The 27,988-nt window shown below is 53.7% G+C and overlaps 4 protein-coding genes across 5 annotated transcripts; 1 reads left to right on the forward strand and 3 right to left on the reverse strand.

The window, feature by feature from the left end:
- Positions 1-4,354: 4,354 nt before the first annotated feature.
- LOC122171082 (avidin-like) lies at positions 4,355-5,303 on the reverse strand. Of its 2 annotated transcripts, none has more exons than XM_042838421.1 (4): positions 5,197-5,303; positions 4,884-5,097; positions 4,593-4,713; positions 4,355-4,526 (listed from the first exon to the last, which is right to left on the reverse strand). In XM_042838421.1, the coding sequence occupies exons 1-4, from the start codon at positions 5,266-5,268 to the stop codon at positions 4,493-4,495; spliced, it is 441 nt and encodes a 146-aa protein (XP_042694355.1). In that variant the 5' UTR covers positions 5,269-5,303; the 3' UTR covers positions 4,355-4,492. The 2 variants fall into 2 exon arrangements, with proteins under 2 accessions (XP_042694355.1, XP_042694354.1); XM_042838420.1 differs by having other exon boundaries at positions 4,593-4,731.
- Positions 5,304-5,983: 680 nt separating this feature from the next.
- Positions 5,984-15,763, reverse strand: GBA2 (glucosylceramidase beta 2). Its single transcript, XM_042838399.1, has 17 exons — positions 15,573-15,763; positions 14,362-14,453; positions 14,124-14,239; positions 13,818-14,036; positions 13,195-13,434; positions 12,741-12,843; positions 11,542-11,695; positions 11,347-11,472; positions 11,086-11,270; positions 10,815-10,919; positions 10,426-10,533; positions 10,116-10,267; positions 9,922-10,028; positions 9,647-9,789; positions 9,443-9,558; positions 6,828-7,019; positions 5,984-6,745 (listed from the first exon to the last, which is right to left on the reverse strand). Exons 1-17 carry the CDS (start codon positions 15,752-15,754, stop codon positions 6,539-6,541), a joined length of 2,547 nt encoding a protein of 848 aa, XP_042694333.1. The 5' UTR covers positions 15,755-15,763; the 3' UTR covers positions 5,984-6,538.
- Positions 15,764-16,014: 251 nt separating this feature from the next.
- On the forward strand, positions 16,015-25,487 carry RGP1 (RGP1 homolog, RAB6A GEF complex partner 1). Its single transcript, XM_042838400.1, has 9 exons — positions 16,015-16,106; positions 16,316-16,445; positions 18,722-18,858; positions 19,230-19,313; positions 22,934-23,083; positions 23,160-23,306; positions 23,825-23,952; positions 24,184-24,361; positions 24,587-25,487. Exons 2-9 carry the CDS (start codon positions 16,330-16,332, stop codon positions 24,808-24,810), a joined length of 1,164 nt encoding a protein of 387 aa, XP_042694334.1. The 5' UTR covers positions 16,015-16,106; positions 16,316-16,329; the 3' UTR covers positions 24,811-25,487.
- Positions 25,488-25,578: 91 nt separating this feature from the next.
- On the reverse strand, positions 25,579-27,836 carry LOC122171070 (microseminoprotein, prostate associated). The gene is made up of 3 exons (XM_042838401.1): positions 27,629-27,836; positions 26,933-27,041; positions 25,579-26,598 (listed from the first exon to the last, which is right to left on the reverse strand). The coding sequence occupies exons 1-3, from the start codon at positions 27,744-27,746 to the stop codon at positions 26,412-26,414; spliced, it is 414 nt and encodes a 137-aa protein (XP_042694335.1). The 5' UTR covers positions 27,747-27,836; the 3' UTR covers positions 25,579-26,411.
- Positions 27,837-27,988: the final 152 nt, after the last annotated feature.

The raw sequence follows: 27,988 nt of genomic DNA on the forward strand, positions 1-27,988 counted from the left end.
GATCCATGGATGGTCATAGGGCTGTGATATCTGTTAGAAACTCCATTTCTAACACACGCCCCGCGCGCCGCCAGCGTCACCTTGGAGGGGAGGGCAGAGCGCCGCCTGGCGGCAGAAGCGAGCAGCGCTGTGTCCCAGCGACAGCCCTGCGGCGTTCAGCGCGGACTCGTGGTCCGCGAGCACCGGCTGCTGGAGGCTGGGGGGAGCGGACCGGCTGGCGGAGCTCCAGGGCCCGACCGGAGCACAGCTGCAAAGACGGTGTTTGCCTGTGGAAAGTGGCGGTGTGGTTTAAATCAGTTTGCTCGCAGGCACAATGCTGTGTGCCCGTGGCCCTGCAGCGCTGTGGATCTTTGATGAGGGTTTTGTAAAGAGAGCAGGATGTGGCCCAAAATCTGGGCTGTGCACTGTCCTGCTGTAAACCGTGCTGTGCCAGGTAACCAAGGCAGGCACTGTGAGGTTGGAGTGGCCAGGTATTGGCACTGCTGCAGAATAAGGCAGGAGATGCTTCTGTTTGGATGTTAGTAAAATTTTCTTCTCAAGAAGTAGTGGCAGAACAGTCTGCCTGGGGAAGTGGTGGAGTCACCTTTCTGGAGATGCTGAAGAGCCCTGGAGTACTAAGGGACATGCTTAGTAGGCACGGTGGGGATGGGTTGCTCTAAATGACCTTGGTCTCCTTGGCAGGGGGAGCATGGATGTTGCATGGCAGGATGCTGCAGGTATAGCTCACAGGCACTGGGGCATAATAGCACAGCTTGGGTCTCAGAGGTGCAAGGATCAAGGGGGTGGCTACAGCCACAGCACACCATCATGGGGGGAGTGAAACCACATCCTCAGTGGAAGAGGATGGCACCCTCTCAAAGCCTCCCTTCACTGAGGTGCCCCAAAGCACCCTGAGCAGACTTCTCATCTCCAATGCCCCAGCACTTAGAAGGCCATGCCATCTTGCTGTGCTGCTGCTGGGATCTCTTAAGGGTTAAGGCATTGTCACAGCCATCAGTGAGGGCTGTCCTGGTGGAGCACTTGCCCTGGAACCTACATTGTCTTCCAATGCCAAAATCTCATAGAATCCTGGAAGCATTTGTCCCCTGCCATGAACAGGGACACCTACAGCTCCATCAGGTTCTCAGAGCCACTCCACCTTGACCTGGAATGTCTCCAGGGTTTGGGCATCCACTACCTCTCTGGGCAACCAGTTCTGGTGCCCTCACCACTGACTGTAAAAAAACTTCTTCCTTAAGTCCTATCTAAGTCTCCCCTCGTTTAGTTTGAAGCCATTTCTCACTGTCTTATCACAACAAAGCTTGTTCCCATCTTTCTTACAGACCCCCTAATGGGAGGTCTCAGGGCTGCTCTCAGGTCTCGCTCAGCCTCCTCTTGCCCAGGCTGCACAGCCCCAGCTCTCAGCCCATCCTCACAGGGAGCTGCTCCATCCTGACCATTCGTGCGGCCCTCCTCTGGACGCTCTCCAGCAGGCCCCCGTCTCTGCTGTGCTGAGCACTCCAGCTGTGGACGCAGCGCTCCAGGTGCGGTGTCACAGCGCAGAGCAGAGGGGCAGGATCCCCTCCCTCGCCCCGCTGGCCGCGCTGCTTCGGATGCAGCCCAGGATCCGGCCGGCTGCCTGGGCCGCAGGGCACACTGCTGGCTCACGCCCGGCTGCCATCCCCCGGCACCCCCAGGTCCTTTCCGGCAGGGCCGTGCTCTGTCCCGACGTCCCCCGGCTCGTACTGGCAGCGGGGGTTGCCACGACCCGGGTGCGACGCCTCGCGCTTGGATGTGCTGAGCCTCAGGAGGTTCCCCTGGGCGCAGCGCTCAGCCTGGCCAGGTCTCTCTGGACGGCATCCCGTCCCTCGGCCGCGTCGACCGCACCGCACGGCTGGGTGTCATCCGCAAACTGCTCAGGGTGCGCTCCGTCCCACTGCCGTGTCACTCGTGATGACGCTGAAGGGCGTCAGTCCCAGAGCTGAACCCTGAGGGACAGCACAGACTGCAGTTTGTGTAGGATTCTCACCCTGGAACCCCTCTTGTCCACCAGTGCTATTTTCTTGCTATTTGCTTGACATTTTGTCCAGAATGATAGTGTGCAAAGCAGTATTGAAAGCTTTACTGAAATGCAGAAGGATTACATGAACTTGTTTCCCTACATCAACTAGGTGGGTGATCTTTTCTTAAAAGGAAATTTAGTTGAACAGGACTTTCCCCTCATGAACTCATGTTGGCTGTGACCCATGATTGCATTATCCTTCAGATGTTTTTCAGTAGCTCCCAGCATAATGCCTCCATAATTTTAGTAGGCGCTGAAGTGAGACTGACAGGCCGTAATTAGCAATGTCTTCTTGCTTGCCTTTCTTGAACAAGAACAACATATTCTGGAACAATATTCCCCAGCTTTCAGCCAACTGGGACCTCTCCAGATTTTCAAGACTGTTGAAAAATAGTTGAGGTCTTGTGATGACATTGGCCAGCACTCTGAGTGCCCTGGGGTGGATCCCATTGGGTCTCATGGATTTAGATGCATCTGTATGGAACAGCAAATTGCACACAAGCTGGGAGTTGGTTGGGAGCTGGTTGTTACTGCAGCCCTGGTCCTCCAGCTCCAGGGGTCCCAGAGCCCATCATCGGTGTTGAAAACAGACACAAAGAAGCCATTAAAGGTCTCTGCTTTGTCTGTGTCCCTGTTTGCAAGGTGACCATTCTCATCGAGTAATGAACCAACTTTCTCTCTGGTCCTTCTTTCATTGTTAACATATTTAACATTTAGTATTTAAATTTCTTTTTGTCCTGCACATCACTGGCCAGCTGCAACTCTAACTGAGCTTTGGCCACACTGTTTTTTTCCCTACAAAGGCAAACAGCATCTGTGTATTCTTCTCATGTTTCCTGACCTTGCTTTTAGTGGCCTTTCCTTCTAAGCTATTGAAGAAGATCCCTGTTCAGCCAAGCCGACGTTGTGGCCCAACTGCTTGACTTGTGACATTTTGAAATTGCCCGTCTCATGGTCTTAGGAGATGGTGCTTAAAAAGTGGCCAGCATTGATGCATCCCAGTGCTTCAAAAATAGTTTCCCAGGGGGCTTCAGTGACTAGTTTCCTGAGTCGCCTGAACTCTGCTTTCTTCATATCCAGGGCTGAAATTTTGGTATCCATTTTCCTTCTAACACCAAGGATTTTAAATTTGACTACTTCATGATCTGTGTGGCCAAGATGGTCACTCCATCCATAAGGCTTCTCAAGCTATGTATCTAGGAGGGAAGTTTTCCTCATTGGCTCCTCTAGTACCTGCACCAGGAAGTTGTCAACAAAGTGTTTTAGAAATCTCCTGAAACCGTACGGTGTTCCCACTTAACATCTGGCAAATTGAAAACTCCGTAAGGACAACGTCAGTTGATCTAGAGGTCTGCACTTGTGGTCCTGAAATACCATCCCTGCTAGGAGTGAATCCTGTTTAGCAGAGCTGAGGACAAGGCCCAGGGGCTCCTCCATCCTCCCAGGACTTGTCCTCTGCTCTTGGAGCCAGGGAGAGCAGCAGAGGAGTGGGACCAAGTAGCTGTTTGTCCCCCGGCTGAGGCTGGAAGTCCCTCACTTCATCTGCTCAGGAGAGATAACAGCTGGATGGAGATTGTGGGTATGGACATGTCAGATGCCAAAATGTTGTGCAGTGAGCTGCTGGGCTTTGAAATGCTGGAAACTGGGAAGCTGGATGCCAGGATGTTCAATATTGAGACACGAATGGTTGGTAGGAATGATGCCTGCAGAAGGTGTTTTACAGGCCACTAAGGTATGGAGCATCTCACTAACAGCCCTGTCAGCCCGTGCCCTATTTCCTAATTCATGTGAAGCAGATACTTGGACTAAATATTAACTGAAAATGCAAGGAGCTTGTTAAAAGGTAACTCCAGACAGAGCAGCCAAGAAGGGAAAAGGCTGCAGCAGAGCAGCAGTGTAAGTGCACTCTGCTCAGAAAGGCTGAGAAGGAACTGCAAAAGCTCAAAAAACTTAAACCTGGGAGAAGGAAAGCATCAAGGATTTAGCAATGTGTCAGAAGAGGAAGAGGAATCCAAAAGACAATGATTTATTGGCAGCTGCAGGCACTCAATGGAAAGTTTTGTCCCCCAGCCACTGCTGCTATCCCTGCCCTCCCAAAAACTGCCCTGAAATGCTGCCCTGCCCTGCCCACTGGCACTAAGGATTTACTGTGCTCTGAAAGACCATGCTGTGCTGCGAGCAATACTTGTTGGAGGACTGTGATACAGAAAAGGTACTCATCCCCCAGTCAAGTGCATCCTAGTTGCTGGTCCCCTGCCTGTCCCTCTTCCAAGCTCAGCTGGAGGGGAATAAGAAGCACATGCGGTACAGCTCTGCTGTTGCGGGATGGTTTATTTGGCTCGTGGTGCATAGGCACAGGGATGCAGCAGGTGGGCAGCAGGACACAGTGAGGAGGCAGCAGAGATCCCAGGTGCTGCAGACAGGATCTTGAGGAACAGGCAGTGCTCCCCATCACTTGACACGGGTGAAGACGTTGGTGCCAACCCTGCAGGAAGAGGGGTCAGTGGGGTAGGGTGGGCATTGCAGGGGTGGCAGCGAGAGCTGTGCTCACCTGACGGCCTTCCAGGTGTCCTTGCGGGAGGGAACCTCTTCCCGCAGCAGCCATGCCATCTCCAGCGTCTCCTTCCCACGGCGGTCCACGAAGCACTGTCCCACAAAGACAGTGGTGGAGTCTGGGGGTAAACCGAGGGCTGCAGCCAGGGGAATAAAGACTGCCTTCTCTGATAGAAGGACACCCTGGGTGCCTGGGCTGACGAATAGCTCTATCAGACCCTTAGACAGACAGACAGACACCTTGGGCAGAGCTGTCTGGCTATCTACAGCCTTGCTGGTGCTGCCATACCTGCAAACTGCCACTGCACAGTGAAGCCAAATGTGGGCTGCTGCCCCTTGCTGCCGGCAGGCTGCTGGGCCCCTTGCAGCGGTGACACCAGGATCTGCTTGTTGGTGACTGCTACCGCTGTCTGATAGGAGCCGGAAAAGGTCCCAGCCACGTCCAGGGCTGAGATGGTCATGTTGGAGCCCAGCTCATTTCTCCACAGGCCCTGCAGATCACACTAGGACCAAGGGACACGGCAGCGTGTCAGATCACAGCATGGCCCAGCACAGCTCGGCATGGCAGCTAGCCCCCAGCGCTCGGTTCCGGCTGCCCTCACCTTCCTGGAGGCTGCAGGGCCGAGGCCAAGCAGCACCAGGCCAAGCAGGAGGCAGTAGCGGCGGTGCTCCATGGCGAAGCTGTACTCTGCTCCAGTCCTGCTCAGAGCTGTTTATAGCGGTGGGGGCTGTGTGCGGCCCCTGGGCAGCCTGCCAAGGGTCACCAGCAGGAGATGGGCCACTGCCTGCAGTGGCACGGGGGATGTGGTGACGCAGGCATTACTGCCACAGCACTGCGTGGGGGCACAGGAGAGGCACTGGGAGGCCATATGGGGGCACAGGAGCCAGAACTGCTGCCTGAAGGGATGTGACAAGAACTAGAGCGTGGCTGCAGTAAAGTACTATTAGGAGGAGAGGCAGGAGCAGTGTTGGCACCCTGGCATTGTCACTGGCTTGGGAGCAGCAGGACTGCCCTCACCCCACAGGTTGGGGAAACTGGTGCCAACCACGGAGGACAAAGGTCAAGGTGAAGGTGTCCCACCTCAGTGCTGAGCAGCCTGCACAGGGAACCAGGTACGCTGTCGCCCCTGGGCCACTGCTTTTGGCCTGAGCTTCCCCACAGCTCTCCAGTCATCATCAGTGCGTGACTGCAAGAGCCACAGGGCCCTCCGCCCTCTTCCCCAGCAGCTGGTGGCAGCCCCCTGCAAGGGCTGGTGACATTTCAGAGCCCATGTAGGTTTCTTTGCCTTCCTGCAGACATAAGTGGAGAGCTGGCCGTCACCCCAACTCTGCACACAAATCCCCACCCCTGCACCTGCACACACACCAGGAAGCACAAGGAGAGTGATAGACAGCTGAACAATAGTTTATTAAGAACTTAAAACAATTAATTTTCTAAAACCCGCTCCCCTGCCTACCCCAGCTCGCAGCACGGTGCCAGACCAGGCTGGGCACTGTTGGGGCTGGGATTGTCACCATCCCCCAGTGATTGTCCCAGCTGGGCCCCCCAGCTGCAGAGTCAGCCCAGGGAGCTACACACTACAGCACCCATGTGTCAGTGTGGGCCGCATCCTGTCCCTGTCACATTCTGCAGGCCACATACCCCAGGACACGTCTTGGAGAATGGGGGTCCTACAGAAGCCCTGAGCACCAGGGAGGGGACAGTCACATATCCCCATCCAGTCCCCTCCTCTCACCACAATGATGACAGGACATAACACGTGCCTATGGTCTCCTGTGCAGCACAGAGGCTGGGGATCCCCCAGAGCAAGGGGCAGAAATGTGGGAGCCAAAGAGGTAAGAAAGAAAACAGCAATTTGAGCATTCTCAAGAGAGGGAGGCACAGGATGAAATCCCTGCAACTCTGCTCTGTGCCACCCAGTCTCAGGGGTGCAGAGGATTCTTCTAGGGTGGTGTGGGTTTGGGGGCCTGGCGGGCTTTGCTCTCCAGGGCCAGCTGCATGCTCCAGATGCTGAGGGGCCGCATGTATGCCAGCGAGCGGAAGATTTTCTTCTCACAATAGGCTTCAGGGGTCTGGAAAGCCATGCCGAGTTTCTCCCACACCGTTCGGTAGCAGCCCTCTGCTGTGTGAAAGCCCTCCTGCACCAGTCCCTGTGGAAAAAAAGGCTGCCATTGTCATCTCTGTGGCATGGAGATGACACATGCCAGCTCACCCCCTGGCACGCCTGCTTACCTCCTGGATCATGGTGGCAGCCAGAGCATAGACAACACCAACCCACACCTCACTGGACTGCAAGCTAGAGGTGTCAGGCACACCATCAGGCCGCATGCCATTCACAGCACCCATGGTGCCACCCGCAAAGCTCATCACATTCTTCTCAAAGATGGTCTTCAGTGCGCTGACAATGTGGCTCTTGGGGAAGACCTGCATAGAGACAGTGCCAGCAACTTGGTGACCTTTCTCGCTAGGAATAGGTCAACACTGCTTGCTGATAAGTGGGCAACTTAGGAAAACACCAGAAGGCCTCTTCCCCCAAAAATGTCAGAAAGGAGAGGCAGACCTTTTTGCCACCTTTCCCGATGGTGCCTAGTGACTCCTCCACAACTGCACCTCACTCCAGCTTTGGGGTTTGCTTTGGGGACAGGCCAGCCACACTCCTCAAACTTGCCCTACTTGAATTCCCAGCCTGCACTTATGGTCACTGCTGATGTTTTTCAAGCTATTGCCAACTCATAACTCAAGCTTTCTGCTGGTTAAAATTGCTGTCTCACCCCCATCATAGCTACTTCATCTAGCTAGTGTAGCCTGCCACAATCTACAACAGACATTACAATGCTGAGAAAAGATGAGACACAGACCAGAGGTGGACAGGAGAACGGGTCAGAGATGCTGGAGGGGAAGGCTGTGGCACAGCCAGGGTAGTGACACGGGGATACATCCTGCAGCTGAAAAGTGGGACTATGAATACCACAAGGCTGATTACAGTGTGTGTTGGGAATCCTATCAAAAGAGCTGAACATCGAAAGTTACCTATCAAACAGGATGCTCAGCTTCTGCACAGTGGAATAAGAAAAGCTGAGCGTGTTTTTGACAGATTTCAGAAGGACTTCAACTTCAACTTCCTTCAGGTTTGCCATTAGGTGGCAATGACTGACTGTGTCCCTGACCAAGGGTTGAGGCAAGATATCTTCATGAGATAGCATGAAGATAAAAGGTTGGACTGTGACACATGGGACACCTTGTGATTTTCTGCTTATGGCAGAAGAGCCTTGAGACTTTTACCACTAGCAAAAGGTCTGTGAAAGGTCAGCAGCGCTCACTGAGCGAACAGTTGCTTCAAGAGAATACAGAAGGAAAAACAAGTTATTCAACAAGCCAAAGCCAAGAGCTCACAAGAACTACAAGAACAAACTGAAGCACCATGCTGACTGAGCCCTCAGAAAACAAAACCAAACCAGAACAACCCAAGCATGAAAATGCCTGCCAGTCAAACAGCAAGGAGAACTGCATAAAGATGGAAAGACTCTGCATGTAGCTGGAAGTAAATAATGCTTCTCTGTGGTGCTAAAACTAAAAAGTCATAAAAAGGGCATTAGGACAGGAAATAGGCAGTTTGCTTGCCTGGTCCCAGCACAGGATGCACCAACTTCTTCTGCACATTTGCTGGAAATGTTAAGGAAGTGGCAAGCATGGTGACACGCCACAGGAGCTTGCCAAAGCCTGGCAGAGATAACCCAGCAACTTCTGCAGACTCATGAGGGGAAAGGCAGTGGATCGCTTTATCTGTGCTAAAGCCAAGCATGTGATACAGTCATGTTTTGCAGTGTGGATCTGGAGATAAGCAGAAAGATTGCTTGGGAAAGTCTTCTCCAGCAAAAAAAGTTTCAAGGCAAAATTTCTTCAGGACTGAGGTCACCAATTTATCTTATCTTTGCATTTCATTACTGACCTACATACACAGTAGGAAAGCATTAATGTTACAACAGGAGAACTGCCAGCAGCCAAGGGATCAAAATACATGCAAAAAACTGGACGACCATAGTAAACAGAGAGAGTTCATCAGTGCAGCCTTCAGCAAGCTCAAAGCTCACCAGAGAGCAGGGGATAAATGATACCATAAGCAACAAAGTCAGACATCAACAAAAACATAGGCGAGGTTTCAGACTGTGCTACATTTACCACTTGCATCTAAAAAGGCTGTTTCAGTATCACTGCACAAGGCTGGAGGGCACAGCCAGATGCTGTCTTCTTACCAAGTCCCACAGAATTTCCCACAGACACACTGCTCCTGGGGAAGAAACTTTTGCATATTCTTTCCCACCACAGAGAGCTCTGCTCTGGAGCAGCGGGATCTGACAGCTTCCTCAGTCATAAGTAATCCACAGGAGTGCTCTCTGCTGCCATGCTGTGTTCCAATACTATGTTACTGATCACTGTTCTCATGCCTCATCACACAGAGCTGCCTTTGGCCAATTCCTCCTTTGTGAGGTAAGAGCTGTGGGCTTTAGGGCCACAAACCAATCTCCATGTCCTCCAACGCTCATTTAGGACTTCAAACTGAGCAACAAACAGCATGTGGAAAGTTTCATGCATATTTTCACTGGTTTCTAAGCAAACACCATTGTGCTGAGAGCAGAGCCCAGCAGGACCCTCCTAGCAGCGTGCCAGACTTGACCAAGGTTACACACTCTGCTTGTGCAGCCCATTTCTGAGCTGATTTCCATTTAGTGCACTGATGTGCATTAAACCACCTCCACCCAAGTGCTGCCCAGTGCATACCAGCAGCTAGCACACAGCCCACACCAGGTGCTCACTCGGCTGAGCTTTCACAGACCCCTTCTCCTCACCTCCAGCTCCTTCTGGTTCAGGCCACAAGCCCCCAGGAACCACTGCCCCGCACACTGGTCTGACATGATGCTGTTGGAGGTGCTGCTCCCGCTGCTGTCATAGTTGTAGTATTTTCCTGGAAAAAGCCAGAAATACGGTATACTGACGGCTGCAGCTGATGCGCTGTTCCATCCCCCCTAACCTTCCCACCAGCCAGCACGCACCATTCCACAGCAGCCTTTCAAATGACTCCTTGCCTTTCTGCAGGATGGCATCATACTTCTGCTGGGTCTCGGTGTCACCCAGCACCTCTGCCATCTTACACATCATCCGAACAGCTGCCAGCCACAGCCCACCGCAGTATGCACTGCCAGAGCAAAAAGGACAATCGCGTTGGCGATGCTGGACACATTGCACAGTGCTCTGGTGACATACGGGGAGCATGTCCCCAGCTCCGAGCTACCTCCCACCACTCAGCCCACACTCCTGGCCTGCTCACCTGGCCCCGGTCACCACCCATACATCGTACGTCTGGTCAGCAGTGCCCCCGTTCTCAATAAGCCCGTCATTGTCAGTATCAAACTTCAGCTCCGACTCCATCACAGCCTGTAGGAGGCAGGAGGGGGTCATGAAGAATTCCTGCTGTGTCCCTCTCCGGATGTCTCCCATCTTCTAAGGGCCCTCCCACAGTACCTGGCAGACAGGCCACATGTCCTGCAGGTACAGTGCATCGTGCGTCAGGTAGTAGTCACGATACACCTGCAGCACAAACTTCAGGTTCAGGTCCTTCCAGTTGGCAGTGTCGTGTATGAGATAGGCATTGACTCGCTGCCAGGGCTCATCACCTGCATGAGGACAGAGCAGATACAGCAGCACAGCAAGCAAAAGCTATCCCTATAAGGACCCAGAAGTGCCACAAACAAATAGCACCGAAGTGACACATTGTACCCACTACCACCTCCTCTGCGAGCATCTGTTCAGCATCCCTGTGCATCCCCCTCACCTGGCTCCCCAATGTCATGGGGCACCACATTCTTCGTCTTCACTGGGGCTGTTTCGCCACACACCAGGTACTGCCGTGGCTGCATGTCCTCGTTCAGCACAGTGACAGCTGGAAGGGTGTGGGATATTAGTAAGGCATCTAGCCCAAACCACAGGCATAGACAGGGCTATCAGCACCCTGCTGTGCCATGCAACATACTGGGGGACACCAGTCTGCTCCCAGTCTCTTGCAGTAAGGACATGTCCCAGTGCTGGGGGAGATGCTGAGTGGTATCAGTGGGATGGGGTTTGCCAAACAGAGCTTAGCAAGGAGCTGGAAGGTAATACCAGCCCTTCAGCACCAACACCTATGGCAGAGGCCAGTCCCATAGCACCACCCAAGCAACTCACCAATGTCATACTGCAGGCTGATCTGCAACTTGGGCCACAGCATTACAAGGGCAAAGGATGCATAGAAGTGGACATCATAGGTGTTGTACATACGGTACTCCTGCCCTGGAAGCAGCAGAGGGACAGTGAGGGAGGGGAGACACAGAAGGACAGGTCTCCCTCCCCATGCCATGCTTCATTCTGCAGGGGTGCAGAAAGCATCCTTGGAACAAGTAAAACAGGGAGGGCGCACTTAGGACATGGGGTGCATTGTGTCCCAGTGAGTTGTTACCTTCCAGATAAGCAAACCTCCCGTACTCCTGCAGAACAGGGAGGAGGTGGGACAACTTGGCAGCCGCTGGTCCCTGCAGGTCCTCGGGGAGGCAGTCAGGGTGTAGGTCCAGCCAGATTGTGCCCCCATCCGTCATGAAGTACAGCTCATTGAACAGGGCTGACTTGTACCAGGAAGGCAGCTGACTGCAGGGAGAGGGAAAGTCAGCCAATGACCCAGTCTACTGTCCCCTGCTCAGTCACTATCCCCCATCCACCCCACCTGTCCTCCAGAATGGGCTTCTGCCATGCTTCGATCTTCCTCTCCCACTCCTTGTAGTGTGTCAGGGCATAGTGTGACAGTGCAGGAGCTGCATCGCCATTGCTGCCAAAGAAGCGTGTGTACCGCCTGCCAAGAAGAAGAACTCAGCTCAGGGGCGATCCAAGGAGCTCCACCAGGCTGTCACAAAGCACCCACCTGAAGTGCAGTCTCTCCTTGGAGCCAAAGTGAACACGGGGCATGTCCCACACTAGGGCCAACTCCAGTGTCCCGTGGCCTCGTGCAGGCACCGTGCAGCTGGCACACACCGCAGCTGCTGTCACTTCTCCCTTCTGCGTCTGCTTGCTTTTACCTGCCAGAAACACAATAAAAAAAGGGCTCACAAAGTAACCAAGGAAGCTTACAAAGCCTGAGGGATTGCTGTCTCAAAGGAACAAAGTTTTCTGGTCCCCAAAACATAAAATGGGTATCTGATGCATTCTGGAGGCAGCACTGCTGTGCATGAGCAACTGTTTTTTGCAACCAGGATAGAATACTTACCATGGGACAAGGAGTCATAGGGGGTTGAAAAAAACCCAAAAAAACAGCATGGAAGCAGAGAGAGAAATGAGGCAGAAAAGCCAGCAGGCACACATGGAATGACCCTGTCACCCAGGACTGCAGACTGCCAGCGCAGGCACCTGCACTTTGCAGTGACAGTCATCGCCTCCAGCTTTCTAAAGGGTGTTTGAACAGCACCTGCATTTAAAAAATGTCCTCAAGCAACTGCATAATTATACACCAGTCCTGACATGTGTACCAGGTAAACTCATTAAGGCAACAATTTTCACGGAAGCATAGATCCTATGATAAGGTCCAGCATGCATGAAGGAAAACCACATCCCAATAGCCTAAGAGCTCCAAGTGCATCTGCAGACAGCAGAAAGGAGTTTTCGTTTTCCTGAAATATTTAGGCAACTGGTGACATGAATCAGCCCTCACGAAACATTGCAGAGGTCCACTGCCAGCATCACAAATCTGTCAGCAGTGTCAGCAATCTGTTCTCTCGGAAGGCAGGCAGGGCGCTGGACACATGCACAGCTCTACTGCAGCAGCAGGACAGCACAGACTGCAAAAGTGTCACCCTGCTGGAAGGCAATGAGTGAGCAAGCAGCTGAGGATGATGCAAAGTATCAAGGAAATTCCAGAGACCTTCAGGAAACCCTCGTGGCAACATGAGGCCAGCAGGTTACGCCAGCTTCAGAACACAAGAGCTGCTAAGTGCTCCCTAAACAAACCAGAACCAGCTCGGCTGGCAGATCTGGCAGCACGAACCTAGGGAAGGTGGCTGGGCACCACTACAGCCACATAGCAAACCTCAGCCCGTGCACCCCCCAGGCCTCTGAGACAGCACTCACCAGTGGGGGACTCCAGCTTGCCATCCTGCAGGAGGTCCTGCCACACATCCCTGCCTGACCCCGCAGGGTCAAAGGCAGTAAGGTGAGTGATGACTGTGCCAGCCTGGGGATAAGGAGAGCATCAGGAAACAGCTCCCATTCCAAAGCAGCAGGTGATGCAATTGTATCACCCCAGAGTACATCTGAAGCTGGAACTTTCTCAGGTGGCCAAAGCTACCCACCAACAATCTCACAACCATAAGCTTGGTCTCATGCTGTACACCAAAACCACCCCCAAGTCTGCTTGCCTGGCATCATGCAAGCCTCACCCACTGCATTACTTGCTGGAACCCCAAACAAGTGTTCCAGGGAGCTTGAAGACACCCTCCTGCTTTTATCCAGCTCCAGGGCTGTCCCCACACTGGGGACCACCCCACAGCCACCAGGAGCAGCACAGCCCCACTCCAGCCCTCACCTTCTCTCGGGCAGCAATGGCAAAGATGAAGGGGTTGACGGGTGTACAGTGGTGCAGCAGGACACCAGCCACCCGCTCCCCACTGTCCTGCAGGGCAAAGGGTTCATTCCAGTGGCCCCCACTCCCATCCGACTTTGTGCCCGTGCCATTCTGCAGGGTGAACATGATGGAGACATCCACAGGCTCCTCATTGTTGTTCTCCACCTCCCAGATGAACACCCCCACCGGCAGGCTGGAGTCCTGCAGGGATACAACACAAACATAAAAGTAGGAAGTGGGCAGAACACAGTGTCAGAGCACTAGTGGGAGGGGAACAGAGCAGCTGCCAGGGCAGAGCGCAAGCAGCAAGGGATGGCTCCTCTCAGCACTAGGTCTGGCTGCAACAAAGCCCACTGCAGCTGATACCAGGAACGGGATCTTAGGACAAAAATATCAGGCTGGAAAAGAAAATGATCAAGAAGGGAAGCCTGGCTGACAACAGTTGTGCCTTAGCAGCACCAGTGTGGCACTCCAGAAGCACTGGGACCATTGCCAGAAAATACCACATCACTCCCCAGATCCTTCCTGGAGCTACTGCAGTACCTCAGGGCACAGGCGTGATGCTTGAGGAAGTGTCACCTCACCTTGTAGTCATGGGGGATGACTGGGGAGATTTGGCGGCACGTGAGCACCACGTTCTGCCCTGGCAGCTCATAAACCATCCAAGCACGGGGGTACAGTGCATGGTAGAAGGCATAGTGGCCACAGTAACCCCAGTTCCAGCCCTGAAGAGCACTGGGTTTCTCCACAGACAGGACCTGCTGGTAAACAGTCTGTCCCTTGCGACGCAAGCACACTGTGAACTGGGGAGAAAAAGAACACAGGGGAACAGGGTGAGCCCCGAGGCAGGCGTCACAGTGCTGCAAGGGGCAGGTGGCACCATGCCCTACCTGGTCAGTGATGACTGTCTCATAGTGGTACATCCCAGGGTTCAGCTGCCAGCGGCAAAACTCGCCCCGCCAGCCACGAGTGATGGTACCGCCGCCAATCCCACCTAGTGGGCAGCCTGGTGGATGCAGGGGTCAGTACTGCCCTATGCCCCAAGCAGCCCCTTCCTGGCCAGAAGCACCCAAGGGCCAGGAGCAGGACAGTGCCTCTTACACTACCCCATGCCCAACCTGGGCTCACCATAGATCTGCTGCAGAGGGACGGCACTCAGGAGGTCGATGAAAGCAGTTTTCTTCTCAATGCGGGTTTTCTTGTACCACCACTTCAAGTACCTGCAGGGAATGCAGGAGGTGTGACTGCAGGTAGGAGTCAGCACCAGCCATCCCTTGTCAGCCCCACAAGGCAGCAGTGCCCATCAGATAAACACGCACTGTGGAGCTGGCCCCAGGCAGTGCCCTCTCACCTGACTGCTCACCAGTGGGCTACACTGAGCCCAGCCTGCTGCCCCTAGGATGAACACATCTGCCCCACCTCAATGGTGGGTAAAGGCTTTTCCAACAAATCTGGAGGCAGTAGCAATGCTGCACTTGGCTGCATGAGGATAGCACACAGAGGTCGGGAGAACCAGCCCATCCTGTGCAGCCACTGCCACTATCAGCAGCTCCATCACTTTGCTTTGTGGAGGTGCCCCGGAGCGAGGAGCAGGGAAAGCACAGCAAATCCCCACCTTCAGCTTTCCCAGCAGCACACAGCACAGGCAATTGAGATTTTACAACCAGCAGAAAGCCTGCCTGCACTGAGCCAAACCACATCCAGAGGGCATTGCTTTCTGCTCAGCCTGGCACAGAGATTAAGCCTGCCCAGATAGCTCCCAGTGTGCCCCATCACAACTGTGCCACCGGTGCACCCAGAGTCACCCTGCAGAAAGCTGCAGCAGTGCAAAGCCCCATATTGCATCCTTCCCCTGCACTAAGGACACGGCACAGAGCACGGCACAAGGAAATGGTCAGCGGCGACACAGCCTCAGGCACATCGCCTGCATTACACCGGGCCGCGAGCCCAATCTTTCCCGGGGAGGCATGGCTATTCCCTCCCGCTGGAAGGCACCTTTGCCCCGCACACGTCTCGCAGATGACAGCAGGGCCGCGGAGCCGGTGCCAGGTGCTCCCGTACCCCATCTGCAGCGCGGGGACGCGAACTCCGGACCCCGGCGGGGACAGCCGGCACGGGGTCGAGCCCGGCACAGGGAGACGGGAGCCGCGCAGAGCGCGATGACACGGCCGCTGCTCCCCCCCGCCGCTCCCAGCCGGGGTCCAGAAGACTCCGGGGCGGCCCCTCTGCCCGGCCCCCCCCCCCTCTCTCTGTATCAGCTCATCGCGGCCACTCCTGCCGCATCCCATCCCCACCGCACCTCCCTCCCTCCGGCCCGCCGCCGGTGCCCCTGCCCGTACCGCAGCATCATGCCGACATGCCGCAGTACGTCGCTGAACGGCACGTCGCCGGCTCCAAAGGGCTGCCGCTGCTCCGGGAAGCGGTGCGCCAGGCACAGCCGCCAGCCGGCGGTCTCAACGCCGCGGCCCCGCGCCGAACCCTCGTAGCACTGCATCAGCAGCCCCGCGTCCGCCATGGCCATAGCCCCGGCACAGCCACGGCCTTGTCCAGCCGCCAGCCGCCAGCCGCCAGCCGCCAGCCGCCCGCCACCGGCGCCGCCGCGCCCCGCGCGCGCCCTCTTCACCGCCTGCCGCCCCGCCCCGCCCCACCCACACCCGCAGGGCACGGCGCCCGCGCCTCCGGAAAGCCGGGCAGCCGAGCCGAGCCGAGCCGAGGGGAGCCGAAAATTACCGAGCGGGTTCGAGCGGCTTCCGAGCGCACCCGAGCGCTTCCGAGTTGTCCCGAGAGTTCCCGAAAGCCGCCGAGTGCAGCCGAGTAGTCGCTGAGGAGCGGGCGGCCCGGCGGTGGCGCGGAGCGAGCGGGGTTTCGGGGCGGTGAGTGCGGTGCGGGGCGGCGTTCGGGGCCGGGGCTGCTCCTGGGCCCTCGCCCCTCGTGGGGGTCTGCGGGCGGGTGCCGACGGCTGCGGCTTAGGCCTAGGGGAGGAGCCAGGCCGTCCCTGGGCCTCCTTCGTGTGTGTGTGCGTGACACCAGGCGCGTTTGTGAGCCGCCACCTCTCTGCTCACTCCGCCGCTCTCTCTGGCAGGTCCTGTCCTAGCCATGATCGAGGTGGTGGCCAAGCTGGGCCGCGGGCCCGTGTTCCTGGCTGGGGAGATGCTGGAGTGTGTGATCACCTTCACCAACCCCTTGTCGGCCTCCTCCACGTCCGCCAGCAGGTATGGCAGCGCTGGGGCTGCCTCCGGGTGTGCTGCGGCAGCACGTACGGGGCGGCCGTGCCAGCTCAGCCCCCGGTGACTTCCCCTCCCAAGGTGTCCCCTAATGGAGCTTTGTGCCATCTCTGTTGCAGAGCGGAAACAGAGCTCATCATTCTGGTTTTCTGCCCCCGAGAAAGAGTCTGGGAAGTATGTGGGTAGAGATGCTGGGAGAGACGCACTAAGTGCCCCTCGAGTGAGCCCCTCAGCAGCAGCGTTGCTGGCAGAAAATGAAGCTCAGCTGGCTATCAGAGTGGGGTATCTCGTTACACCAGAGTGAGTCTTGCAGGGCAGCGTCCAGGCAGCATCATTATTTCCAACATTCACGGAAGGAGTTCTGCCTGGCAATGCAGTGATGTACTGGTGTGTGATCCCTACCTCCAGAGCCAGCAGGCAGAGGGGAAAGTGGTAGCTGGAGGGAAGGACAGGCGCTCTTCAGGCCTATATGCTGAGCGCTGCCTCACTTCTTGTCACGGCTGTGCCAAAGTAGCCTTTGAGGAAAGGTGACAAGATAGGAGCTTCCTACATTGGCTCACAGGGAGTGACTCACCCAGAGGCTCTGTGTCAGCTGTGTCTGCGGCCTTGTCTCACTTCCCAGGGGTGGAGATGGCTTTCCTATCCTGGGTCCTTCTGGGGAAATGTTTCCTGCCCCATCAGGTCCAGAACCTTTGCATCATCACCAGTATGACTTTCAGAGATGACTTTTGATGGAACCGCTTCCAGTGCTCGCAGTCTCTTCCGCAGCAAAGTAGTATATTGTCTTAACATCATAGGGCATTTTTTAATTGAGTTCCTTAACTTTCCGTTTCCGTTTCTTCCATGTTCCTCTTGCCTGTTGAATGTATTAGCATGTGTTTCAAGCACAGGAACAAAAATTAGGGGTAGTAAATAAATGGCAGAAAGCAAATCTAGTTGTGATGTGTGAGGCATTTGGTAAAAGAATCTGTCCTGGCCAAAACTGTGTGGATTGCAGCCATTATGGGCTACAGAAAGAGCCGTAGGGAGAAGTGAGGGAAAGGTAAGCTTGGCTTCTGTATGTGGTCTGTTTGTGTCCTGCCAGCTGAACAAACAAGGTCTGCTGGTAGGAAGGAACATGCACATTTTGTTTGCATGTCTGGTTAAAAAACTAAAACAATCTGATGGCACATTGTTGGGCAATGCTAAAAATAAATGAAAAATATTCAAAATACCCTGTTTGAAGGAAGGTACTGTAATCATGCTAAGCTGACATAAAATTGTTAAGCACTGTCTTTTATGCAAGGGTATTTTTCTGCCTCCACGTAGCAGATATTATGAAAGAAGACCCTAGGGCAGGCCTTAAATAAAGCCATGCTGGTGCTTTTGAAGAATTGCAGCTTGTAGGGTTAGAGGTAACTGGGCAGAGTATCCAGTGCACATTCAGGTAAAGTAGGCAGGATCAAGTAGCGCATAATTAGCTGATGAATGCAGCAAACTTCTTTCCCTGGTTCACTTGAACATTTAAGTGGTCTGATTAGTCTCACTGAGAGATATCCATGTGCTGCAGAGGTTCCCCATGCCACCTAAAGTTCTGTGTCAGTGCTTACTAATCAGACTGTGATGCTCGATAACAGGGGAGGAACCAGACACTGCCTGCATTCACAAGACTGCTACTGAGGTAAAAACAAATAAGGGTTTTGGGAACTGCAAAGTGTCAGTGTGTCTACAGTGTGACTCGCAAAGGGGTTCTGAGGGAAACGGCTGCTGAGAGGGAGCATGTGCAGGGGCAGCTGAATCCAGAGAGCAGGTATTACTTGTTTCTGGTTTAATTTGAATCCATACGTTTCTGTGATTGTTGTTTTATCGCCACACGCACCTCAGAGTGCTGCTGCATGTCACTGCTGCATGTCACTGGCTTGGGGTTTGGCTTTTTTGTGGCTAAATGTCCTTCATTAGGAGTGGCCTGTACGTGACAACTAAACAAAAATTGCTGCTCAACAAGAGTTACAGAGCCAGGCCTTGGGTGATACTGCTATCAACAGCTGTTATCCAGCTGTGGTGGAGGGGACTTCAGGTTAGTGCCCCAGCTCAAGTATGCTCTGAAACCATATTTGGAGAGGGGCTTTAGGGATGGATTCAGTGGCAGTAAAGCAAGACCTCCTTCCTTCTGGAAAAGCAGTCACCCATGGAGTAGGACAAGAAGAGCTGCTATTTTCCTGATTCATGCTCACTACAATCTAGATTAAAGTGTAGAGACGAGTGTTGCTTTTCTTTGTTCTCAGTGAGATGCTGGCGTGGGCCAGTGCCCAGATCCACTGCCAGTTTCATGCCAGTGAGAACCGAGTAGTGCTTCCTCCATCTGATGGCAGCAAGCCTGACGTACAGGCAGAGAACGAGACGGTCTTTGTTCCCAACAGAGGTGAGTGATTCTCACAGGTGGTGGAAGTGACAGCACAGCAAACAGGAATCACATTGTCTCTGGCATGTGTCAGAGGACTGCGATTGCGAAGTCCCTGTTGCTTTCCTTGAGAAATTCCCTAGTGCACGGGCTGCTGGAGGACCTCATTAATGCTGAGATCATAGTGTGCTAGCTCCTCAGGGTTGTCAGTCCAGCTATCCCAGGAGTGTTGCGTGGTCTGACCAGGACATGAGATATTTCCTTATCAGCCCCTCTTCTTCCCCATTCCTCGCCATGGAAGTGAGACGTGAGCGAGCCTGCCACAATGAGTACCCCCTTGTCACCCTGGGGCTGGCCGGGAGCAACACTTACATGTTCTTTGTCTCTTCCAGGAGAGCGGGGTCAGTGTATCCTGTCCACACCACCAAAGATTCTTTTCTGTGACCTGCGACTGGATCCTGGGGAGTCTAAATCCTGTGAGTTCTGTCTTCTCTTCAAAGCATTCACCTCTGGGGAGCCCCACACTCAAGGTGGCTTTGCAGCCCTGAGTGCTGCAAGCTGTAGACCCCGGTGCTCACAGAAGGCAAGTGATGGGAGAGTAAATCCTAGGGAACTGCTCCTTGCTGCGTTGTCCAGAATTTGTTCTCTGTATGTATTGCATTGTCCTTCAGTTTTGCTTCTGGCCTGTGCCTCTCCCACAGGTCCATTGTATAGCTGCAAGGCATGAAAAGTTTTGAAATACTTGGCTGCAGCCAGAGCTACTCACACCTGTGTTTCCCTGCCTTTGTTCCTTCAGACAAATTGAAGCAGTCTGGGAATTTAGGCTGGCATCTGCCAAAGCTGTGTGCTTCCTCTTCAGGTTGTGGCTGTCCTGGAGACCATTCTACTTGTTCTAGTTCTTCTGAAAATAAAAATGAGCACTTCTCATTTTCTACAGCTGAAAACTCCCCATGTCACCAAAGCCCACAGACTTCTTCCAGCAGGCCCCCCGTAAGCTCTCCTTCATCACTGCTTTCCCTTTTGCTGTTCAAAATAAATTTGCAGCAACTGCTTTTCCTAACTACAGGCAGTGTCTTGTCTGAGAGCCTTCTACCTGAGCAGTCAGCTGTGCAAACACAAAAACGTGCTATTGTTGGTGGCTAGTGACCCAGCTTGTCACTTCATGCCAGATCTCTGTGTTCCAGCAGCCTGTGGTGCAGCAGCAGGTAGCATCAGGCGCTGCAGGCTGTGTATGTGTGCATCCCTCAGGTTGTCCCAGCAGAAATCTGGTTGGAATGGGTGATGGACACCTCCCAGCTCACAGAGTGAGGAAGCCTGGTGGAGGGAGCTCTGCTATAGCTTTCAGCAAAGCTGCAGGTTAAAGCAAGAAGCTGCAGGCTATGCCATGCTAGTTTTGAAGCTGGCACCTCTTGCTTTTCTTCGAGGAGCTTCGCTTGGGTAGGTGATTAATGGGGTGAGACAGTGCTCTGTGGTGCTTGACTGTAACGTCTGTCATTCAGGAATGTTTTGTTATACACTTAGTGAGGTGCAGCAGCACATGTGTGAGAGCAGCTGGCTCTACCGCATTGCATCCGAAGATGAATGTTTTTTCTGAATGCCAGGGAGGAGGAGGATGCGAACATCTCAGGTGGCCTGAGGCTCCCCAGAGTGCTCCTGCACTCCTTGCTGCTGGCATGTGTGGGGCTGGAGCATTCTTTCTGCCATGCATGGAAAGCCCTTTTTCCCACAGCAGCTTGGGCAGGCTAAGCAGGCTCTGGGAGAGCAGAGCAGTGATGACAGTCCAACCCCTAGGTGGCTGGGATGGATTGAGGGGATTTACTTGAGTACTGGCATGGCGGACGGAAGCTGTTGAGCCTACGTCTAAGCCAGTGGTCCCTGTGAGTGATGATGTATGTTTGCATTCACTCCACTGCTGGGTGACAGTGGCACAAGCACAAGCCCCCTTATTTTTGGTCACAGCCACAGCTCCACAGGAAGAACACAAACTCTTCAGCACCTTAAGACTCCTTGTCTCAAGGCTATATGTGGTGCACACATTTCTTGCATGAGCTATGTGTGATGCTGCTGTATGTGTGACTCTGGACCCCATGGCACCAAAACCCTGTTTTGCAGCCCCAGTTCTATCTAGCTGCTCACACCAATCTCATCGGTGTGCAGTGCTGTTCCCCTCACACAAGACTGCAGCTGGCATGCTTGTGGATCATTCCTGGGGGCTCCTGCCAGCTCCATGGAGGCAGAGTTAAGGCTGTGTGGGTGTGTATCTTAATTCTTCATTTCCTGTTTTTCAGAAGTTTTGAGTTTTCCTACACAGTTTGGAAAGGCAGAAAAAAAACCGAGCAATTTTAATTCTGCTTCAGCAAAGTACCGTATTAATAAACCATAGCCAGAGCTGGCACGTTTAGCTGAGGTTGTGTGAGGCTGTTGTTTGATAAAAGACCTCATCTTCAGTTGCCTATGAGATTGTTCCCCAATAACTTCCTCATGTTGTGATGCCTATACGTTAAAGTTGACTCACCTCCCATCACTTTGACACACTGCCCAGACCGAGCTCTTTAAATTTGTCAATGTAAAACATTTTTTTAAGCCCTCAAGTCATTTCTGTGACTATTTCTGCCTCCTCTCTGGGGTTGCAATGCCTCTAAATATTTGGTAGATCATAGAGAGAGGAGGAAATGGAGGCTGTCTCAATGCAAGCCAGGAGCCCAGCCAGAGGGTACAGCCCGAGGGTCGGGGAAGCATGTGCAGTGCCAGGAATGCACTTCCTCCCGGGGCCTGTCAGGAAGCTGGTGCTTCCTGAGTCTCAGCATTCCTGTGCTAGGTAGCAGATGCTGTGCACTGCCCGTTTTCTGCCCAGACATGGTGATCTCTGCTCAGACTGTCCAGGCTAGGCATGGAGACCCTTGGGAGCATTTTTGCTAAACCTGCCGCAGGGGTTTGCAGCAGTCTGCTGTAACGCTCTTGAACCTTCCTTGGAAATACCTGATTTTCTTTTCTGTTGAGATAGTTCTCAGCTTAATTTGCACCTCAGTCCAGTGGGACTGCCTTTTGTTTTTGTGTGTAAGAACCTGCAGCCTCTGGTCACCAGCACGGGCTTTCTTGTCTGTCCAGTCCTCTTTCTTAAATCCAGAAGTTATATTTTAAATGTAATTCTAGCTTTTAATCTAAACCTCAAAGTTTAGGATGTGCCAGACTTGGGGTAGGATCTGTGGTTTAACAGCAGGATGCTGCCCTTCCTCTGGCAGGGTGTATCTGCGTCACGGTGGGCAAGCCAGAGATGGAGATGTTCCACAGTCCTCCGTTTGTGTCTCTTCTTAAATGGTGTGCAGATTGGGAAAGCTGCAGAAGTGTTCATGCTGCATTAAGAAGCACTGGGATTTATGTGGTGAATGTGGATGGGGCTTTGAGAGGGCTGAATATGGTGCAAAGCCAGACCCTGGCATCTGAGAGATCTCAGTCAGAGGTTTTGTGGTCCAAGTCATCAGTCTGCAGAGGGGGATTACTCCACAGCTTGTTGTGAAGATCTCTTAATTGTTTCTTGGCCATTTAGCCCCAAGTGCTGGTAAGCTTAGAGAAAAACACAGGAAGAAAGTCATTTTCTTTTTTCTTTTTTCTTTTTTTCCTGAGTGTGGGGCTTGTGTAAAGTGAATATCAGAAGAGGAATGAAGTATCAATTACATCTCTGTGCTTTCAGTATTATTTGTGCATAGATGAGGCAGAGCCCTTAGGAAAGCATAACATGTGACTGCTTCTTGAAAGTGTCATGTTTATGTGGTGCACAAAGGCAAATTCAGGTTGAACTCGTGATGAGTAAGTTCAGCTCTCATATGTGTGTATTCCTGGGTTCTACATCTTTCACATTCTTTTGAGGCAGAACTTGTGTGTGTGGCTGTATATGCTGGAAGAATGTCTGGATGACAGCGCGTGATGTGAGAAGCAGAGAAGCAGGAAGCCAAGGATGTGCTTGAGCCTGGGGAGAGGAGATAGCAGGAAACACCATGCTCTGCCCCTACCCCTGCCGCTCTTGCGCACTCCGTGCAGGGAATCAGCATGCAGCAGCTTCAGTAAATTTCTTGCAAAGCAATGCTTTCCATTGCAGATTCGTACTGCGAGACGCTGCCCATAGACGGCCCTCCCTCTTTCCGGGGACAGTCAGTGAAGTATGTATACAAGCTGACCATCGGCTGCCAGCGGGTCAACTCCCCTATCAAACTCCTGCGTGTGCCCTTCCGTGTCCTCGTATTGCATGGTAAGGCCACGCTCTGCCCTCTCCTAGGTGCAGGCTGGTCTGCAGCCTGCCGCACTGACCCTTGCCTTCTTCACAGGCCTCAAAGATTACCAGTGCCCACAGGATGAAGCCGTTGCGCCCTCAAACCCCTTCCTGGAAGAGGAGGAGGGCTTGAAGAAAGACTCTCGCCTGGCAGACCTGGCAACAGAGCTGCTCATGGCAGCCACCTCCCGACGTAGCCTGCGTAGGTCACTTCTGTTCAAACATGCTGTCCTGACCTACATGTGAAGCAGAAATGCCTGCAGGCTTGCCCTCTTCCCAGCTCACTGCTTGCTGTGAAAATCTCTTGCTGGAACAGTCTGGGGCTATAGTGCAGCTCCATCAGGGCCTGCTTTAGATCAAATTTCTCAAATTCTTCCCTGCCAATCTCAGTAAAGACCTTCTCCCCAGCGTATTGCAGCCAGCATGTGGTTTTCTGTTGCTTGCTGCATACCTTTCCTAGAGGGAATGCCTATCCTTCATCCAGGAGGTGCTAAAGGCCAGGTTGGATGAGGCCCAGGTAAGTGTGATCTAGTGGATGGCAATCCTGCCCAGGGCAGCAGGTGTGAAACTGTATGATCTTTACAGTCCTTTCCAACTCAAGCCATACTCCGAGTCTGTGATTCCCCGGCAGACGAGCTGTGTTTGTTAGGCTTTTTGAATCTGCACTAAGCAGAGCCTCGTTATGCCCCAGCTCTGTTCGTCTCTCTGCTTTCTGCTTAGACTTGTACAATATCAGCAACACACGTGGGAAGGTGGGGACATTCTGTATCTTCAAGACTGTGTATAAGATTGGAGAAGATGTCATTGGGACCTTTAACTTCTCAGAAGGAGACATCCCATGCCTACAGGTCAGTGCTGACTTCATTACACTGCGTGGAAAGCCAGGTGTTTTGGGTGGGAGAGTGGGAGAAAGGACTGGAGTGGCACTGAGCTGCTGTGGGACTTCTGGTGAGACCTCAGTAAGACACAGCTGAGGTTCCTTTGGGGTTCCAGGTGGGAAGAGCTTTTCGTTCTGAGTGCTGCTGGGAAACAGGCCCCAGGACCATATGAGCATGAGCTTTCTGCTGATTACTGTCCAGTTTTCAGTGAGCCTGCAGACAGAAGAGAGCATCCAGGAGGAGTTCCAGAGGCGACGGGGACAGCCTGTCTCTTTCAGCACACATGCCCGCCATCAGGAGGCCTGCCTGCACACAGCCCAGAGCAGTTTCAACCTGCCAATCCCACTGAGCTCAACTCCAGGATTCACCACCAACATCGGTTAGCGGCCCTGATTGTCCCTGTGGGAGGACCACAGTGTCCCCAGGCCTGCCTTTGCTGCCCTGTGCCTACTGGCAAACTCTCTGCAGGGCTGTATCATGTATGAGGGAGGGAGCTGGCCGTGTGTGAGTGGGCGTGTTTGCTTGTCCCCTTGCCAGGACAGCCAACACTGATACAGTTGTTGTCCCTTGTTGTGTTGGCTGCTGACCTGCCTCTTGCCCACAGTGTCCCTGAAGTGGAGGCTGCACTTCGAGTTCGTGACTTCTGGGGAGACGGCAAGGACCTGCATGGTTCGTGGGAGCCAGTCAGAAGCCATCACCTGGACTGGGGTGGAGCAGATTGAAGTGGACACTTTCAGCTGGGATTTACCCATCAAAGTCCTTCCCACGAACCCCATCCTGGCCTCCTATGTATCTCAGTTCTCTAGTGCCAACTCTATCACCATCTGAAGTGGAAAGAGCGAGTAAAAGTACTGGAGGGATTGGCTGGCAGGACCACAATCAACGTGCAGCAGGACATTGGTTCCTCAGGTTCGTTTGTAACGTATGGGTGGGCACTGAGCAGGTCTGTCCTGCCTGTGGGCAGAGGAGCATTGTGCTTGATGCCATGCTCTGTGCCACGGCCTTCAGCTGGGGGCCTGACACTTCGTTTCTGTTGGAACCTGAGTCACAACCCTTGCTGCAACAAGATCTGCTTACCAGGGGAGGGCCATGTGCCCCATGACAAAGCCGTCAAGAGACAAGAGCATAGCTGAGGGATTCTGGAGCTTTTTAGAGAAGCCCAATGCTGGCTTTGCATGAAGGTCCTGGCAGGCCAGTCTTGTGCTGCCAGTTTATGCTGGGCTGGACGTGGCCAAATGCTATGGCAGCTCCAGATGGAGCAGGATGGCAGCAGCATAGTGATGATCCAAAGCTGAGCACCTGGGCTGTTCTTTCCTTCTGCTCTTGTGTTCAGAGGTATCCTGCTGGTCTTGGGATCCTTGAGGAGCTGAAGTAAATGCACAGTGGGCTTTCGGGAACTGGGACAAAGGTCTCTCTGCTCAATAGCCAGCTCTGCATTTCTACCAGACCTTTCAGAGAGTTTTCCTCTTTGCGTAGTAATCTAATAAATACCAGAAGATGCACGATTCAGCCTTAAAAAGACCGTTATTCCTGCACCCTTTCTGGGGTACAGGCAGCATAAGCATTCAATAGTCACTGAGTGGAGACCACTTTGTTTAATACCTTTATTGCAAGAACAGAAACATCTACACAAGGCTCTGTACAGCACAGGCATGGCACCAGCTAGGGCAGGCTGTCAGGGCAGCCAGCTCCACGCTCGCACAGACAGGTTGCTTCAGCTCTCTGAACACCAGTGGGGCACCCAGCTTCCTGCAGCTGGAGTGGGGCAGCCTGCACAGGGGGCCAGGCTCCTCATGGGGACAGCTGTTTTCCTCATATGCCCAGTGTTCTGCCTACCCAGGGCTAGCACACAGAGTTCTGGTCACAGGAGCTGTGGGAGCATGGACATTAGTGGTTCAAGAAGCAGGTTACGCTTCTTGCACTCGGGCAGAGAAGGAACTGGCCAAAGTATGTCATGCTTCAGGACTGCTATGCTTCCCACTGAGATGCCAGAGGCTGCAGGCAAGGGAACTGGGGTTTTGGTGGGAGCTGTTTAACTTGCAGCTGGATGTAGTGTAATTTGGTCCTGTGGTCCTTCTGGAGCTGAAAATTCCCTGTGCAGCTCGGTGGACATCCCTGGGGATCTGCATTCCCCCCAAAAATCACAGCTCGGGGTCTGCTGGTCCTGCTGGGGGCTTGTGTGCCTGGCCCACCTCACCACTCATCTTGAGAGCAGTGCCTTGCTGGGGAAGGGGCCCCAGCTGAGTTCAGGAAGCTGAAGGCAGAAGCAGAGCTGTACTGTGGCAGCGCTAGGGTGTAAATGTTAGCTCAGTACATGGATAGTGGTTTCCCTGGAAGGTGGCTGCAGTGATGTCTACAGGCTGGGGCAGGTGTGGAGCATGCAGGAGGTGTGCTCTGGGGGAGTGGGGCTGACTGCAAGGCCGTGCACTCTATCTGCTAAGCCCCGCATCCAGCACCTTGTTCAGTGGCTCAGGGGTGCCAGCTGAGCCCCACTCGTGCTCCACGCTCTTCACACATGGCAGGCTGGGGTTGGCTTTCTGTACCACCGAGATCTGGCAGGTCTGCGTGTCATAGTGGGCCTCGCACCAATCGGGGAAGTCAATGGGGTGCTGGGTGCTGAAAAAGAGGACAGAGTGCTGTCAGCTCCTCTGGCAGGTGCCAGGGAGCAGCCCACATATTTCCCAGGCCAGTTCCTGCCTGTCTGTTGTCCACAGAACCCTCTGTAGCGCCTCGTACTCCACTGCCATCCCTTACTTCCTGCATACCCTGATCTAGTGCCTGATTTTCTGGTTGGCAACTATGGCTGGAACACAAGGATATTTATGGTCCCTTCCAACCCAAGCACCCAAGCCCTTCTATGATTCTACAATCCCCAGGACTCAACTGGTTGGTCTGTCACAAGTGCCACCGCCAGCCCTACTGCTGCCCATCCCCAGCATCCCTCACTCACGTCTCACAGCATCCGACGCCAATGGGGTGCAGGCAGGTGCACAGCAGGCAGTTGGTGCTCAGCCACGACTCCCCAAGGGAGAACTGCTTCCCCTCGTACTCGCAGGGAGCTGCAAAGAAAATAGTGGCAATAAGCATGAGGGTGTGTGGGAGCCCCACCGGCATCCCTCTGCCCTGAAAGGAAACAGGTATATCACTGCTTCCCCTCTTCCCTGTGACACGGGAGACAGTTGGTGGCCGCTCCTGCCATCTGTGCAGGTTTGGGAAGTTCAAGTAAACACCAATGGAGATGCTCTTATCCATCCTGCTGACTTGGGGCAGAATCAGGTGACTCTTGGCTCTCAGAGAAATCATATTCAGTGTCGCTTTGAATTTCAGCATCTCTTCACCCCTGAAAGGACAGGAGGGCAGCCCTCCTCCCTGTGCTACTGGTCCTGCCACAGCCGGGCCACATCTTGGCCACAACCACCTCCTGCCAGGAGCTCTTCATGGCCCAGCAAGCTGTTTCTCAGCCAGAACCCTGGGGAGCTGTTCTGTGGTTTATAGACTGCTCCTTCCAGTCATCACTGGCCCACGACTGTGCTCCTAGGCTCAGCACAGCCTGTGTAGCTCTTTGCAGGGCTGAGCCCAGCTGCCCTGGGGAAAGCCAAGGCATTCTCCCAGCATCCACATCCTCCCAACTCACCTCCCTGCTTACCTTTAGCCTGGAAGTAGCATTTGGCCTGGGAGCCTGGCAGCTGAAGGAAGAGGGAGAGAAGGAGGCAGAGCCTGCCCCAGGTGCATGCCGTCTTCAGCGCTCTCAGGGCCATGGCCATCGTTGAGCTGGGCTCTTAGCAGTCCTGCTGAGTTGCTTTTCTTCTCTTTCCTTAGCTTCTTTCCCTTCTGTCTCTCTTTCTCTCTCTTTCTCTCTGCCTTTTTAATGCTCTTCCCCTGATCCCAACAAGAGATATTTATAAAGTTCAGCTTTACGACCCTGGCCACCAGCTGTGCCCCACTGGAAAAGTTGTAAAACTCATTTCCTGATTTGAAAGGCATGAAAACAAGAGGTAGGATCAAG

This window comes from Centrocercus urophasianus, unplaced genomic scaffold, assembly GCF_019232065.1.
Source record: "Centrocercus urophasianus isolate 14NV4802_14NV808 unplaced genomic scaffold, USGS_Curo_1.0 seq_8, whole genome shotgun sequence".
Taxonomy (NCBI): Eukaryota; Metazoa; Chordata; class Aves; order Galliformes; family Phasianidae; genus Centrocercus; species Centrocercus urophasianus.

Bases quoted from the DNA above. Each gene is read 5' to 3' on its own strand.
- LOC122171082 (XM_042838420.1), bottom strand. From the start codon at position 5,268: ATGGAGCACCGCCGCTACTGCCTCCTGCTTGGCCTGGTGCTGCTTGGC. The intron at 4,732-4,883 runs GTATGGCAGCAC...CCCTGGCTGCAG, and splicing joins TGTGCAGTGGCAGTTTGCAG to CCCTCGGTTTACCCCCAGAC. The intron at 4,527-4,592 runs GTGAGCACAGCT...CTCTTCCTGCAG, and splicing joins GACACCTGGAAGGCCGTCAG to GGTTGGCACCAACGTCTTCA.
- GBA2 (XM_042838399.1), bottom strand. From the start codon at position 15,754: ATGGCCATGGCGGACGCGGGGCTGCTGATGCAGTGCTACGAGGGTTCG. The intron at 14,454-15,572 runs GTACGGGCAGGG...CATTCCCTGCAG, and splicing joins CATGTCGGCATGATGCTGCG to GTACTTGAAGTGGTGGTACA. The intron at 14,037-14,123 runs GTAGGGCATGGT...TTTTCTCCCCAG, and splicing joins AGACAGTCATCACTGACCAG to TTCACAGTGTGCTTGCGTCG.
- RGP1 (XM_042838400.1), top strand. From the start codon at position 16,330: ATGATCGAGGTGGTGGCCAAGCTGGGCCGCGGGCCCGTGTTCCTGGCT. The intron at 23,084-23,159 runs GTAAGGCCACGC...CCTTCTTCACAG, and splicing joins CCGTGTCCTCGTATTGCATG to GCCTCAAAGATTACCAGTGC. The intron at 23,307-23,824 runs GTAGGTCACTTC...CTTTCTGCTTAG, and splicing joins CACCTCCCGACGTAGCCTGC to ACTTGTACAATATCAGCAAC.
- LOC122171070 (XM_042838401.1), bottom strand. From the start codon at position 27,746: ATGGCCATGGCCCTGAGAGCGCTGAAGACGGCATGCACCTGGGGCAGG. The intron at 27,042-27,628 runs GTAAGCAGGGAG...TTTTCTTTGCAG, and splicing joins ATGCTACTTCCAGGCTAAAG to CTCCCTGCGAGTACGAGGGG. The intron at 26,599-26,932 runs GTGAGTGAGGGA...CCTCTTTTTCAG, and splicing joins GGCGTCGGATGCTGTGAGAC to CACCCAGCACCCCATTGACT.